This window comes from Ovis aries, chromosome 11, assembly GCF_016772045.2.
Source record: "Ovis aries strain OAR_USU_Benz2616 breed Rambouillet chromosome 11, ARS-UI_Ramb_v3.0, whole genome shotgun sequence".
NCBI classification, from domain to species: Eukaryota; Metazoa; Chordata; class Mammalia; order Artiodactyla; family Bovidae; genus Ovis; species Ovis aries.
Genome location: NC_056064.1, coordinates 9,620,809 through 9,635,744, shown reverse-complemented (window position 1 = coordinate 9,635,744; position 14,936 = coordinate 9,620,809). Strand labels below are relative to the sequence as shown.

The 14,936-nt window shown below is 39.9% G+C and overlaps 1 protein-coding gene across 1 annotated transcript in view; it reads right to left on the bottom strand.

Annotated features, from left to right (window-relative positions):
* PPM1E (protein phosphatase, Mg2+/Mn2+ dependent 1E) overlaps positions 1-14,936 on the bottom strand; it is a 226,541-nt gene that overhangs the window by 7,043 nt on the left and 204,562 nt on the right. The window contains exons 3-6 of the mRNA XM_027975349.3: positions 9,569-9,768; positions 5,552-5,740; positions 2,659-2,802; positions 2,329-2,422 (exon numbers count right to left, since the gene is read on the bottom strand). Of these exons, the coding sequence (XP_027831150.1) occupies positions 2,329-2,422; positions 2,659-2,802; positions 5,552-5,740; positions 9,569-9,768 (627 nt within the window). The remainder of the gene's footprint in view (positions 1-2,328; positions 2,423-2,658; positions 2,803-5,551; positions 5,741-9,568; positions 9,769-14,936) is intronic.

Sequence of the window (14,936 nt, the reverse complement as noted above, 5' to 3'; positions counted from 1 at the left end):
AGGCAGGGTTTAAGTGTATGTGTGTGTATTATACTATCTAATACAAAAACAATAGTTAGGTACTATTACTAGTCCTGCTTTACAAGGGAACAAACAGGTATGAGAAGTTCAGTAAATCACCTAGGCCCACAGCTGGTCAAGTGGCAGGGCCAAGACACAAACCCAGAGAGTATGGCTTCACGGTCTTCTACCATAAGCAATGAGTCTCAGCCTTGGTCTCTCTTCACGCTATATTCCTGGGCAGTGTCATCCATTCTGTGGTTTCAACTACTGTATATACATACATACATAGATAGATATATATAAAGTCACTTCACAGGTTGTTAATGTTATTTCCAAAATGGGATGAATTCTCAAATCTCTAACTCACAACTCTGCTAAGCTCCAGATCTGTATTTCCAACTGCATATAAATTACCTCTTCTGAGACGTCCCACAGGCACCCAGAATGCAAATATGTCCAAAATGAACTCATTATCTTCCCTCCTCCCTGCCCCTCAACTGCTGCTGCTTTATTACAAATGTTTTATCATCTTCTTAGTGACACAAGTCAGAAACCTAGAAGTTTCCTCTTTCGCCCCAAAAGCTGTCACTTCTGTCTCATCAATTTATACTCTTCTGTATTCCTGTTTTTTTAGCTGTCCACATCTCTGAATGATCTCTCATCTAGATTTTTCTCTCTAATTCATCTTCTGTAATCATTAAATATTTATAAACACAAACCTGACCACGTGGGCCCTCGGCTCACTCACCCAGTGAAGCCCAGACCCTGAGGCTGGCATTCAAGCCCCTCCGCACCCTGGCGCCAACACTGCCTCTCCTCACCCCATCCCCCGCCCCAGCCTCCTGCACCTGTCCCTGTTCCTGAAACAGGACGCACCCTCGGAGACGCCCATGTGTTTGCACGCCTCCCTCCCGGGGGCCTTCTCTAGGTTCTGTCCTCCCATCCACCTCAGAAGTCACTTCCTCTCTGCAGTCAGCCCTGTTTCCTCTTCAACTGGCATTTATTCAAGGACATTGCTTTTTCCCCTTATGTCATATTTTTAGAAGCAAGAAATGACAAGAATTCTCTAGTAAAGTTGCTTCTATAACAAGCATTAAAGATATCTTGCAATACTCTGACAAAGACAGTAAGATCAAGAGAAGAGGTCTCTGGAGTTGTCAAAAATAATCCTATATGAAGGTGTGTTTTAAGAATCATAAATTTCCCCCTTTTGGCCTTATTCCAGATTTCTTAATGACTCCCTTGGTCTAAGGTGAAGCCTACTCTCAATTTTTCAAGAGGTATTTGCAGAATCTTTGAGCTTCCTCTTTCTTTCCGCCTTCTGCTGCTCACATTTGGGCCACTTCACAGCTTGCCAGCACCTTCCCAAAGAGTGGGAGGGAAATCACATCAATGGTGAAATGGAATCAGTCCTTTGAGATTTTATTAATGTTCTGGAATTTTTTGGTAATGATAAGCAAAATCTGGGGATCAGACATCAACTCCATTTATCCATGTTATCCTATGTCAAAGCACTTCATTTCTTTAGGAGGCAGTGACAGAACTGAATACACGCATATTACCCATAGAGACACACACATTCATCTGGTCTTTAAAAAAAAAAAAAGAACAAAAAAAACAAAGTGAAGCTAAGCCATGAAATCCAACGCAACAGACCCAGGTGCAAAAGTGAGAAAGAAACGGCCGTAGCCCGCTCTTTGAGGCACACCCTCACATTCTGTCCAACCAGCTCAGCTTTTTACTCTGAATCTTCAACAAAGAGTTTCATCGACTTTACCCTTCTTTTAAAGAATTTAGGTTCCAGGGAAGTAGATTTTCTGAAATCCCAGGGTAATCTAACAACTCCACTCCACACAGAGTAGAATTAGTTTCCTAATTTTAATATAGTAAAAATTATTTTCACCCAAAAAGCATGTTGTTTGTGTCATTTTAGAATTCAATGAGAAAATGAAAGATATAAGCAAGATAAAATATAGGGACTTCCATTTTCTGGAAAATACTGATTTAAGCTAAATTTGACCCAAATGGAATGGAAAATGAGGATCACTGGGCTTTAAGCAGATTTGTATTCCAGAGATTAAAGGCTTCCCTTTAAAAAAAAGAAACTAGTAAGTTCTATATCTCTTAATATAGTTCCCTTTTAAAAATGGAATTTATATAAATGTGTAGGTTAAATAATTAATTAAAAGAGGCATTAGACAATAACAAGCACTCTGAAAATCTAAGTTATTATCTCAGGTTCCCTTGTTGTATCACATTAACATGAAGAACAGTGTTCTGGAAGAGGACAGTTTGGAGAAAAAATAATTAATTGGTTTTTCCTACCAATAGCTCTGGAGACAGACAGACTTCCATTCACCCTCCAGGCACCAAACCAGACTACACAACCTCCAAGGGCCTCAATCCGCTGCTTTTCATCCTGCACAGCAATGCAACAGAAAGAAGCAAATAATTGGATTCAAGATTTATTCAGCTACCTTAACAGTAAACAACAGATATAATATTCATCGGCTTCCCGGAAAGGGTTCTCTTTACTCTTCCTTTGAAAGGTGGGCTTGGTTGCTGAGATAATGGTGATAATTATAATAATAACTGAAAAGTAATAACTAGAAAACTGCCTATGGCGTGTGCCCTAACAGAACAGAGCATACCTACCTCTCTGTCTGGTTTGTGTGGCTTCATTAGTTCAACAGCTTGGCCCTTCCTCACAAGCATAACCTGGGAATCACCCACCCAGGCCACATGTAACATGTTGCCTCTGATAAAAGTCACCACTCCTGTGGTCCCACATCTTAAGCTCTGAAAGTAATATAAATAAAACAAGAGTCAGTAAAAATTAGCAGACATCAAATTCTCATTGAGAAGCAATTTGTAGATAATACAGACTTTTCAGATGGAAGCAAAACTACCAATAACTTGATTTCACAAATAAAATAGCAATTCCTATTTCTCAGTGCATTTTTCCATGCTTGATGTATTTATATGTGCACACACACATATAGATTTTATCTGTGATATGCAGGGCAGAGACAATTATCAGTTCACTTTACTTATTATTTTTTGGCCACGCCATGCAGCATGCAGGATCTTCCCTGACCAGGGATGGAAACTGTGCCCTGTGTTGGGAGCACAGAGTCTCAACTACTGGACCACCAGGGAAGTCCTCTATTCCGTTTCATGCACAGGGAAGAAAACTACGGCGGGCGATGTGACTTGCCCGAGGGCACGTACAGATCGGTACCCAACTGAAATTTTTCCCTCATGGTCCAGTGCTAAACCACCATATCAACCCTTAGAGTAAAGATCTCCATATTCTGGTCTCTGTCTTGTTACTGACCTACTGTATGTTTTGGGGGGGGGGGGGGGGCGGTCCTAGCTTTACAAAATAGCATACAAAGCATCTGGTTGGTGCACAACAAATGCTTCATACTCTGGATATTAAATAGGAGCCAAGAGAGAACATACATTCCCTGGAGTGCTAAGATGCTTCTACCTTTAAAAAACAAAACCAAAAAAAAAAAAAAACAAACCAAAATCTACAATAATTTTAGGGACCTTTGCCTTTGGAATATTGCATGAAAAACTAACATCAGCCTGGAATTTCATAGCTCAGTACCACTGTACTTAATGTTCTTGATACTACTATCCTAAAATATCTCCATTTCACATGAAAAAAAAAAAGTGAAAGTTATAGTCACTCAGTCTTGTCCCACTGTGACCCCATGGACTGACCATAGCCCCCAGGCTCCTCTGTCCTTGGAATTCTCCAGGCAAGAATACTGGAGTGGGGAGCCATTCCTTTCTCCAAGGGATCTTCCTGCCGCAGGGATCCAGCCCTGGTCTCCTGCACTGCAGACAGATTCTTTACCCGCTGAGCCAGCGGGGAAGCCCTCCTTTTGACATGAGTCACCACCAAATAAGTATGACTTTTTGTTACTAAGGACTTGGCCTAAATTAGAACCAGTGCATCAAGGGTGGTAGCAGGCCTCTTGCATCCAATGAGAAAACAACTTCTCATTTTCCCTATATAGGGAAAGTTTGTTATAAATCCTCACCCACCAATAAAATGCCTTCCCACACAGAATGTTCAACACCTCAGCCCCTGGAACACATGATAAAGACACTCGAGTGCATATGCCCCAGAGGGAACAGGAGGCAGGGCCGCCGCGCAACAGGAATAGCTGCTGCTTTCTCCCCAGCAGTTAGCAGCACATGGAAGCACAAGGAGGAGAGAAGGAACTGCGGAGACGAACCTAAATTATTCAAGAGAACTGTTGGCAAGACCGAGAGACAGCTAGAATCATTGGCAAAGCAAACGAGGTGAACATGGTCAGGAAGAAAGCCATGATTCTGAGGACACAGAAGGAAAGGGACACAACAGAGGATGAAGACAAGGTCGACGATAACAGGCCAGCTCACAAGGTCAGGCCATGGCCTCAGTCCCAGTGAAGACAGCCGGCAGCGCCAAGCCTGGTGGTCCCCCCAGGAGACTGGCCAAGTCTGGGGGCAACAACTCTGTTTTGTTTTCTAGCCCACCTCTATTTGCAGAGCCCAGTGGTTACTGTTGTTGGGTTTGTGTATTAATCTAAACCTGGGGGGCAGGCGGGGACACAGAGCACCGCCCTTGCTTAACACCAAGCAGAGCTGAATTACTGCTTAGTTAATTCCAAGCCCCATGATTGCCCTATAGCATAACAATGAGATCAAAGAAATGGATTAAAGGATTACCCTGTTCTGTCCAAGTCCATTTCAAAAAGAGTTAATGCTTAAGTCACAGGGCAGGGGTCTTATTTTTCTGTGTGTATATAATTCTGCAATTGCTTTTTAAAATTAAAAAAAATATTGTCTTTCTGTTGGTCCCTAGTTGGAAATGAGTATAAAGTCCTGTAGTTAATTTTGTACCAATGCCCAGAATGATAATTAGATTAAAATCTTTACTTTTAGATCTTAATATAGCTCCTGTCATTCACTCAGAGTAAAACCTTAGGTCTGATTAACCTTAAGAAATTGGGACGTGAGCTCTGACTTTTCTTCCTGTTAAGAGAAAACCAGTTCAAGGAGCATTTAAGGATTCACTCTCTCCAGGCAAAAGTTTTCCTCAAGAGATACACAGCGAACACTGCCAACCCATTCAGAACCAAATGCATGGAGAAATCCCAGCTTCTGTTTCCTTTTTAGACCATTGTTTTAATCACCATATTCAGATTTTGTCAGCAAAAGTCTCCTTAGAGAGCTGGTCCTGGTGCGAACCTGACAGGCAATGGTGAATAAGGTGAAACTCACCTGCCAAATCCAGCAGCCTCCTGGCTTTTTAGAAAATTATAGCTTGGAGATTCTCTACAGTACATCATAGCACCCCACTAAATCTATTCCTAAAGACAGAATTAGGCCTACAACAGAATCCAATACTGTGTGTCAAGAACGTAGTTTGGGAGAGAGCTTTAAATAATGTCTATCACAAAAGAGAAAATCCAAAATAGCCCTTTAGCCACAGAACAAGCGAGCTCAGCTGGCGTATCACGGCTGGGCTCCTGTGAAAGCAGCATACCTCCCTGGCGGCCTTCTGGACAAAGCGCTCGTCGGTGACGCGGAAGGCTCGGCACAGGGCCTCGGCAGGGTCGTGGGGGAACATCTCCTGGCGCACCAAGTTAACGTGCAGGTGAATGGAGGCGTAGATGGCAGCATCCACTCCCCCGTGGCCATCAAACACTGCAAAGTAAGCTTGTTCTTCCTGGTCCTGTCCATGGAAACACAGACGCAGTTCAGGGAGTTAAGGTATGGCGTGCCTCAGATAAGCCAGTCCCCTGCCCTGCTGCCCATCCTCCTCCACTGCCCTGTCACCCGGGGAATGAGACTAAATGTTTCCCTTCTCTGACGTGCCTGATCCACAGCTAAAATACCTGCAATATTCGGGCATCTGTGTTTACACACCAGAACACTGGAACACATCATGCCCAATTAGCTCAGGCTGAAGTGCCCTCTCTCACTGTGAAAGCTGTTGTCTTGTACCATGGAAACCACCCACATCCATTTGCTGCAAAGTTGCTGTTACAAGTTGTGTGGAGGGGGAGGAAAGAGAAGGGAGGAGGAGGAGCTGAGCAAAGGCTGTTCTGGATTGAAGATGTTTGTCAAAATGAAAATATTTTAATAATAAATTAGAAACTCAGGACAATAGGAAATAATTAAGCACAAGGCCAATTATGTTTGATTATTTAAAATACACAGATAATGAAAGCATACACATACTTCTAAACTATAATATTGGCTTCATAAATCATTCATGATCACATTGTATTCTCACCATAAATAACACAGTCTCTAAATACGCTACACAAACTTGAACCACATGAGACATCTACATGCCCTGTAACCTTGCCCCCTAATTCAAGATGTTGCTTCCCATTTGCTTGCCCACTCAGTGCCTGAAGCTATAGGCAAGCTGCCAGAGGAGGGTCTTCCAAATCTGTGATTTACCTCGACACAGGACACCTAATCACAAGATTACATTTAACTCAGTAAGAACTTGTTTTTTCTTTTTCTTCAACTCCAATGTTTAAATCTCAGCTCTGGCTCACTTAGAGGAAATACTATAAATCCTATGAATCGCTTGAGCAACTTCACTGCATTGATTTATAGTATTAGTTTTAGGTATACAACAGAGTGATTTGAAATTTTTATAGATTACAGCTCATTTAAAGTTACTATAAAATATTGGCTGTATTCCCTGTGTTATATACTATATTCTTGTAGCTTATTTACTTTATACATAGTTGTTCAATATATCTCAACAAACATTTTTATTTAAAAAGTAACAGTAAATTAAAAAAACATATTTATCTAGTTGGCTACCCCAGGTATTAGCTGCGGCATACAGGATCTCTGATCTTCATTGCAGCACGCAGGATCTTTAGTTGAGGTGTTTGGACTCCTAGTTGTAGCACGTGGGGTCCAGTCCCCAAACCCAGGCCCCCTGCTTTTGAAGCGCGGTGTCTTAGCCACTGGACCAGCAGGAAAGTCCTCAACAGCAGTAATTTTTTAAAATGTACTCATTTTTAAACAGTTCAACTGGCAGGGTAAGGGTAAACTTTAAAATAGCATATGTAAACAGTTTTTAAACGATGAGTGAGCCGAGATGGGATCATCACAAAAAAGAAGGGAGCAGTAATAGTTTCATGTGGGCGTGAGAATATACTTTAGACAATGTGAGGCTGGTAAAGAGATTCTTAAACAATGTAACATCAGAAGAAACAAAGGAGCCAACAGGATCTCTTCTTTAAAAAAAAATGCTGGTATCTTCCCTGTTATAAAGATAATGGGTCTATGGAAGAAACCTAAATATCTGTCGACAGATGAATAGATAAAGAAGATGTGTGGTGGAATACTACTTAGCCATAAAAAGAGTGAAATAACGTAATCTGCAGCAACAATGATGGACCTAGAGATTATCATACTAAGACAAGGAAGTCAGAAAGACAAACACCATACAGTATCACTTATATGCAGAATCTACAATGTGACACAAATGAGCTTATTGAAAAAACAGAAAACATTCTCACAGACATAGAAAACAAATCTGTGGTTACCAAAGGTGTGGGAGAAGAATAAATTAGGAGTTTAGGGTTAGCAAATACAAACTATAATATATAAAACTGAGAAACAACAAAGTCCTACTGTACAGCACAGGGAACTATATTCAACATTCTATAATAAACCACAATGCAAAAATCTGAAAAATTGTATATATATATTCTTCAGGATATTTATATATATATATATATATATATAAATGAATCGCCTTGCTGTATGCCAGAAACTAACACAACCCTGTAAATCGACTATATTTCAATTAGATAATGTATGTTTATTTGGACTAATAAAGAAGTGTATGGTGTTGTTCAGTCACCCAGTCAAGTCTGACTCTTTGTGACCCCGTGGACTGCAGCACACCAGGCCTCCCTGTCCCTCAACATCTCCTAAAGTTTTCCCAAGGTCATGTCCACTGCATCAGTGATGCCATCCAGCCATCTCATCCTCTGATGCCCCCTTCTCCTTCTGCCCTCAGTCTTTCCCAGCATCAGGCACTTTAAGTGCATAGAAGGAAATAAATATATCTAATACAACTATCCACAGATAACCAGTCTTTTTTCTATACATATAAATTTTTTAATAAAATAAAACTAGGATAATAATGTACATAAATTTTTTACCCTGCTTTTTGTCACTTACCATATCATTAGCATTTCCCCCATGTCATTAAGTATTACTCAAAGACATTATTTTAAATGGATATGTACTATACATCTTACAAGCATATCACTGCTATCATTTCCTACATAAGACTTGGATCATTTCCAATTTTTTATTATTGATAATGCTGTGTAAAAAACATTTATGTCAAACAAAATATGTAAGCATTTTCTGCTTCCTTATAATATAAAATCAAAGCTGAAATTATCAAAGTGTGTGAAAATTTATACAGTTCTAAATACATGTTGCCCAATTGCCCTCAAAGTCTGTTTCATTATAGCCAAGAGCTCCTTGCTGAGTTAGGCCTTTGGGTTGATTTTTGAGGCAAAATGAAAACCAACCAGGTTAACAAAGTGTAATGATGCCCTCGAACCTGAGTACAATCTTCAAGGGTGCAGTGATTTAAGGACTGTTTATCACATTATGGCCTTTAGGCGTTATATTTGCATGGGTGTGGTGTCAGCTGATCTATACTGTAAAATAAGCACCAGTCACCAGCCCACCAACACTGCTTGACAGTCAGCTAAAATTTAACTTTAGCCGCTAAGTGAAGGAAATAGTGTGCTTTGTATAAATCACTACATTGTAATTTTAAAGTTATGGACTTGAGTGAAGAGGCAAGCGACAGGCACAGGAAACAAACCTACCTCTGTTTGCATTAACGTAATAGAAAAAGAAGAGGAAGATAACAAGAAAACGGTTATTAAGTTGACAAGGCTCATATGATCCAATTTGTCAGTCACAGAGATTCAAGGAAAAGTAATTCCAGCTACTTTCCTAACTCAGAAACCAAGATTTTAAAAACAGTCACATGAAATCAGAAGACTATCTTAGTTTTAAATTCATTCTTTTATGTTTGTATTTTGTGTTGCTTCAGCAAAATAGTAATGAGGGAACTCAATAGATAATGTTTGATTATACTATAGAAATAGTTTCCTTTAAAAAACAGCTTTATCGAGATATAACAGTTTTCCTTTTGGTTTGTATGTTTATAGAATGTCTTTGGAAGGCTATACAAGGGCTGGTAATTTGCCTCCGCAGAAGGGATCTGAAGTCTCTGAGAGACAAGGATAAGACTGGGAGTTTTATTTTCCAATTCTAAACCATGTGAATGCATTACCTATTCAAAACACATGAAATAAATAGTTCTTCTCCCTTCATCTAATCGAAGAAGCAAATCTGTGCCACTTTGCCCTTAGTCCTATTCCAAGCCATCAGAGATACTATTACAGTTTACTACAGCTTCTCTTATTAGAAGACAGGTCTGTGATGGTGTTTTATTTTTCAAATCTCGTGACACTTCAGAAGTGCCCTTTACCTCTAGGTTGAAGAGCATGTTGAAGTCAGGGATGCAGACATGTTTGTCCTCCATTTTCCTGCGCATGTTTTTGATGGCATGGATTGATGTCTCATAATAAAGCTGGGGTCTCCTGCGGAGAGGGAAGTCTTTCACCCAGCTGCAGCAAATCTCGTGTAGTTTGCTGAAGACAGAACGGGCCAATTTCACTGTCTCAATCTCTGTGAAAGAAACAGAAATCCCCAATGAAGAGCCTGGTAAAACTGCTTTTCACTTGCCTGCCTAGGAGAAAACAGAAGTAGGTCACCTTAGTCAAGCTCCTCCTCAGTAGAAGAAATTCCTCCTTCTCGTGAGAAATGAAATGTTGCTCTGAAGAGAGAAAATGACAACCTGTCTGATAGAAAATCATCAGCCAGCAGCTGCCACTAAGATACCCTTATGTCACGAGGAGAAAACCTCTGAGCAGGGCTGGATCTATTCCTAGGCTGGAGTCCTTCCAGCTGGTGAAGTACTCTGGCCATGCTATCTACTTCAGAGCACTTTTGTTTGGCTGCCAAGGTTATCATCTGGAGACCCAAGCCTCCTGTGCATAGGAAAATGACTGAAAGATGAACAATGATTATCCAAGAATTAGAATATGAAGGCTTATGAAAATATTGTTTATTTACAAAGTACAGGAATAAGAAGGGTTCACTTTGACTACTGTTTGTCTTCATCTCTTTCTTTCCTCGTCTCTTCCTTTATCTTACTCGTTTCCTTTCTTTCCTGTAACTGATCATAATTCAGAGTTGAACTGTATGTTTTTTGTTATTTGATGTATTTTTTAATTAAAGTTTTGGGCAAGAGCTTATACAGTTTAACCAAAAGGTTAACAAATGAATCTTAAAAGTTCGATATTTCTCTAAGGAAAATGTACTTTACATTTTGTCGATGTGTGTAACCCTAGACTGAACAAAGCAGACGCCAACAGAGGCTTCTTCGCCCTAGACTACTGAGTCTCCTACTTGGCCCATTCGGTGGAGTAGCCTCGCTCACTTCTGAGTCTCCCTGCGTCCCTCAGTGGATGGACAGATGTGTAAGCTTTCAAGCAACACTGACGAGTACTCAGGAGACTGTATCTCACATCATCTCCACTCAAGCTGTCCTCTACTCAAGTTGCAGCAGTTGAAATAACCAAGGAAAGATTAGGTTTTCCCAGGCCAGTATTTTAGAAGCTCCCCCTATATCCCAGTGAAGTGAAGTGAAAGTCACTCAGCTGTGTCCAACTCTTTGCGACCCCATAGACTGTAGCCCACCAGGCTCCTCTGTCCATGGGATTCTCCAGGCAAGAATACTGGAGCGGGTTGCCATGCGCTTCTCCAGGGGACCTTCCTGACCCAGGGAATCAAACCTGCGTCTCCTGTACTGCAGGCAGATTCTTTACTGTCTGAGCCACTAGTAATTTAGAATTCTCAAAACAACTGTTGATTTCACTTTACTAAGTCAGATACAGCTTGACAGGCTGAGAAGACATGTACCAGATGGGCAATGGTTGTACACGCCTCTTTGGATCTAGAGCACAAATCTCAAAGAAGAGAGACTGTGTGTTCTAGAATGGCCTGGGAACTGAGATTCCTTTTTTTTTTTAAATTCTCTACCCTGCTGCTGCCTTAATCTGTAACTTTACCTGTTTTCTTATTCAAAATTCTTTTTTAAATGACTATATTCAGAAAGCTGGTCTCAAGGTTTTTGTTGCCTTTATTTTTCTCATTGACACAGTACAGGGTGGCAAACCATGTATGTGACTTTGTCCCCTTTGCCATTTTTATATAACTGAAAATCAAGGGTACATTTGGAAGAGAAAAAAAGTTTAAAGAGTAAAAGAGGTGTGTATAAGAGGGAAAAACTGAGGCCAGTAGACAGCCTAACATTTTGATTATTTTTAGCAACTCCAATCTTTTTGTTTGTTTAAAACACTAGTTGCCAAAGACTGTCTCTTTCAGCCAGCAATTACCTATTTCTATCACTTTCAACCCATCTGGTCTCTGCAACAATATATTGCCCCAAATCCAGACTGTTTATTTGGGTCTGCATTTGACTCAAACACAAGGGAAGACTGCAAAATAATAAGTGAGTTCAGAAACTTTCAGGGAGCATGGGGTGAGATGACAAATGACTGATATTAATTATCAGGATAGTTTCCAGATTCTCAGATAATAATATAAAACATCATATTTTGGTTTATTACTTTTTATCTTACTATATAGACCTCTACTGTGAAACAGAGTAGCTTACTAGCTACATGTGGCTAATTAACTTTAATTAAAATTACATAAAATTTAAAACTCAGTTTTTGGTCACATTAGGTATATTTCAAGTACTCAGTAACTATATATGGCCAGTGGCTACCACCCTGGACAATGTGCAGGTAGAGAACATTTCCATCATGTCTACTGCACAGCCCTGGTGTAGACAGATTAAACTGGCCAAGGGAAATAATACCGGCTTCCTGTTTTATTTAGTAACCCGCTAGATCTGTCTTAGGCTTCCCTGGTGGCTCAGACGGTAAAGCGTCTGCCTGCAATGTGGGAGACCCGGGTTCGTTCCCTGGGTCAGGAAGATTCCTGGAGAAGGAAATGGCAGTCCACTCCAGCACTCTTGCCTGGAAAATCCCATGGACGGAGGAACCTGATAGGCTACAGTCCGTGGGGTCGCAAAGAGTTGGACACGACTGAGCGACTTCACTTTCACTTTAGATTTGTCTTTGTTCACACCATCTACTACAACTGTTACCACATTTCTAACCAAAAGATAACATTTACTGAGCATCTGCTACATTCTATGTCTCTGGAGCATTTCACTAACAGGTAACGTCACTCTCAACCCCAGGTCTACCTGACTCACACCATGCTCTACTTTTCCCAAGTTAGGCTGCACATGGACACTGTATTTTAATTGTCCTTGATTAGTCATAGTATAAGTGGCAACCCACTCCAGTACTCTTGCCTGGAGAATCCCATGGACGGAGGAGCCTGGTAGGCTGCAGTCCATGGGGTCGCTAAGGGTCGGACAGAACTGAAGCGACTTCACTTTCACTTTTCACTTTCCTGCATTGGAGAAGGAAATGGCAGCCCACTCCAGTGTTCTTGCCTGGAGAATCCCAGGGATGGGGGAGCCTGGTGGGCTGCCATCTATGGGGTCGCACAGAGTTGGACACGACTGAAGTGACTTAGCAGCAGCAGCAGCAGCAGCAGCAGCAGCAGTACCTAGCAGATAGCAGAAGCTCTAAAGATGTTGACTAAATAAATGAATATGCAAACTTATAAAATTAAATAACCACTAATAAAGTCTTTGTATGCTTCTTGGTTGTTAATTCTGCTTCCTTGATCTCTCCAACTGTTTCTGCAATGATGCCATTCTTTAAAAATGACTGTAATTCTAAAACATGCTTTAATATAAGGAGGACTGGCTTTTCTATTATTATTAACTTTAAAGATGGCACCTGGGTAGTTCAACATGTTTATTCTTCCAGATGAACTACTTATTTTGCCAAGTTTGTGGGGGAAATATGTTGCCATTATGTTTGGGATCACACTGAATTTACTGAGTTATATGGAAAAAATTGACTTCTTTTCCATATTAAGTCTTATTCAGGAACAAGTTATACTGTTTCATTAAATGAAATCCATTTTATCTTGCTTGATAGAGTCTTAACATATGTCCTATTTCTTACTGAATTTATTTCTAGTTATTTTGTTTTGTTTGCTATTTTGAGTCAGAAATTTGTTTTAATGTGTTATTTGGCACCTAGCAAACATTCCTCTTTCTCCCAAGAATACTTTCTCCTCTACTCTCAGTCCATGTGTGTCTAGGGGTAAAATGTGATTCAGATCTAACCATTTAGAGACCACATTCCTCTGGCCATAGTTATTGGTTCAGGAAAGGGAAACAACCCAAGATGGACTGATTAGAGTGAGTCCTGTGACTTATGTAAGAGCAACTGAGTAAAGTTACTCATTTTCCTGCTTGATTTGAACCTGGGCAGATGGAGATCTGATGTTCCTAGCAGTCGTTTTGCTATCCCATGGAACCTGAAAATAAAATCCAAAGGAGAGAGTACATCTGAGAGCTGGAGAAGTGCCAGGTCTTCATGACATCATGTGAAGCCTTGAATCTAGCTGTGTAGCTCTTACCTTGAAGGACAGCCAATAAATTGTTTTGCTGAAGCCAGTGGTCACTTGCAACTAGAAAATCCTCGAGTATATATTCTAAACATGCACACTAGGTTTTGGGTTTAAGCCAAAGTTTGTCCTACAATGTCCAGTGCTGTTTTATTAAGTATATGTTTAAAATTAGAAATAAATATTAAATTTTATCAAATGCTTCTTTGGGCATCCTTACAGATTATTCTGTTTTTTTTCTTTTGACCTATTAATATAAAAATTATGCTAATAAATGTCCCAATATTTTTTTCTCACTGCTGTCTCCTCAGCAGCATAGTGCTAAGCTATGGTAGGCCCTCAGTAAAATACTCATCAAATTGTTGTACTAAGTATACAAATATTTCACTTAAGATTTTTCACATTGATTATTAAGACTCATCTCTCATTTCTTGGTTCTGTCTTAGCCAAGTTTAAGTATCAAGTGTTATGCTATGCAAATTTTCCTCTTTCCCCATATAACTGGATAATTCATTTTAACAAGCAATAAAATTACTGTCTTTGATTGTTTGAAAACATTCACTTATAGAATCACCTACTCTTTTTGTCCTTTTTGCCAATCTTCTCAATCTCTTTCTGCTTAGATAAAGCTTTATTAACTTGTATATTTCTAGAAAATACCCAGGTTTTCAAATTTATTTTTATAAAAATGTTCATAATTCTTTTAATATCCTCTATATTAGGGATCATTTTCACCTTCTTATTTTTAATTTTTACATTAGGGTATTTTATACTGATTTTAGGTTGTCTGGACAGGAGTTATATCTATCAACAGAAATGTAAGGTTGTTTAACAAACATTCTGTTAGGGATGGCATAAACATAAAAAGAACTTTAGGGTAAAGTTTCTTTAAGTCTGTTTTTGGAAACACCTAAGAGGAGAGTCACAGGGCATTTCAGCGGGGACTTCCGTGCCTTTAAGGCAATGACAGCAGGCATTACTCAATATGTTCATTCCCACTCTTCGGTATGGATAAACACAATATGCCCTGCAGAGATTCTCCACTTAGTGATTTGGGTTAAACAGATTAAGGACATGCAAATAGTTTGGAGCTATAATAGATCATTCTGAATCACAGCAGTGGCATGGAGGCATTACTGGGTAATCTCTTGGAAAAATATAAAATCAGGATGACTAATGATATCCACCAAAAGCAAATCCCTTCCTTTCACATTTACTATCTTACAGGG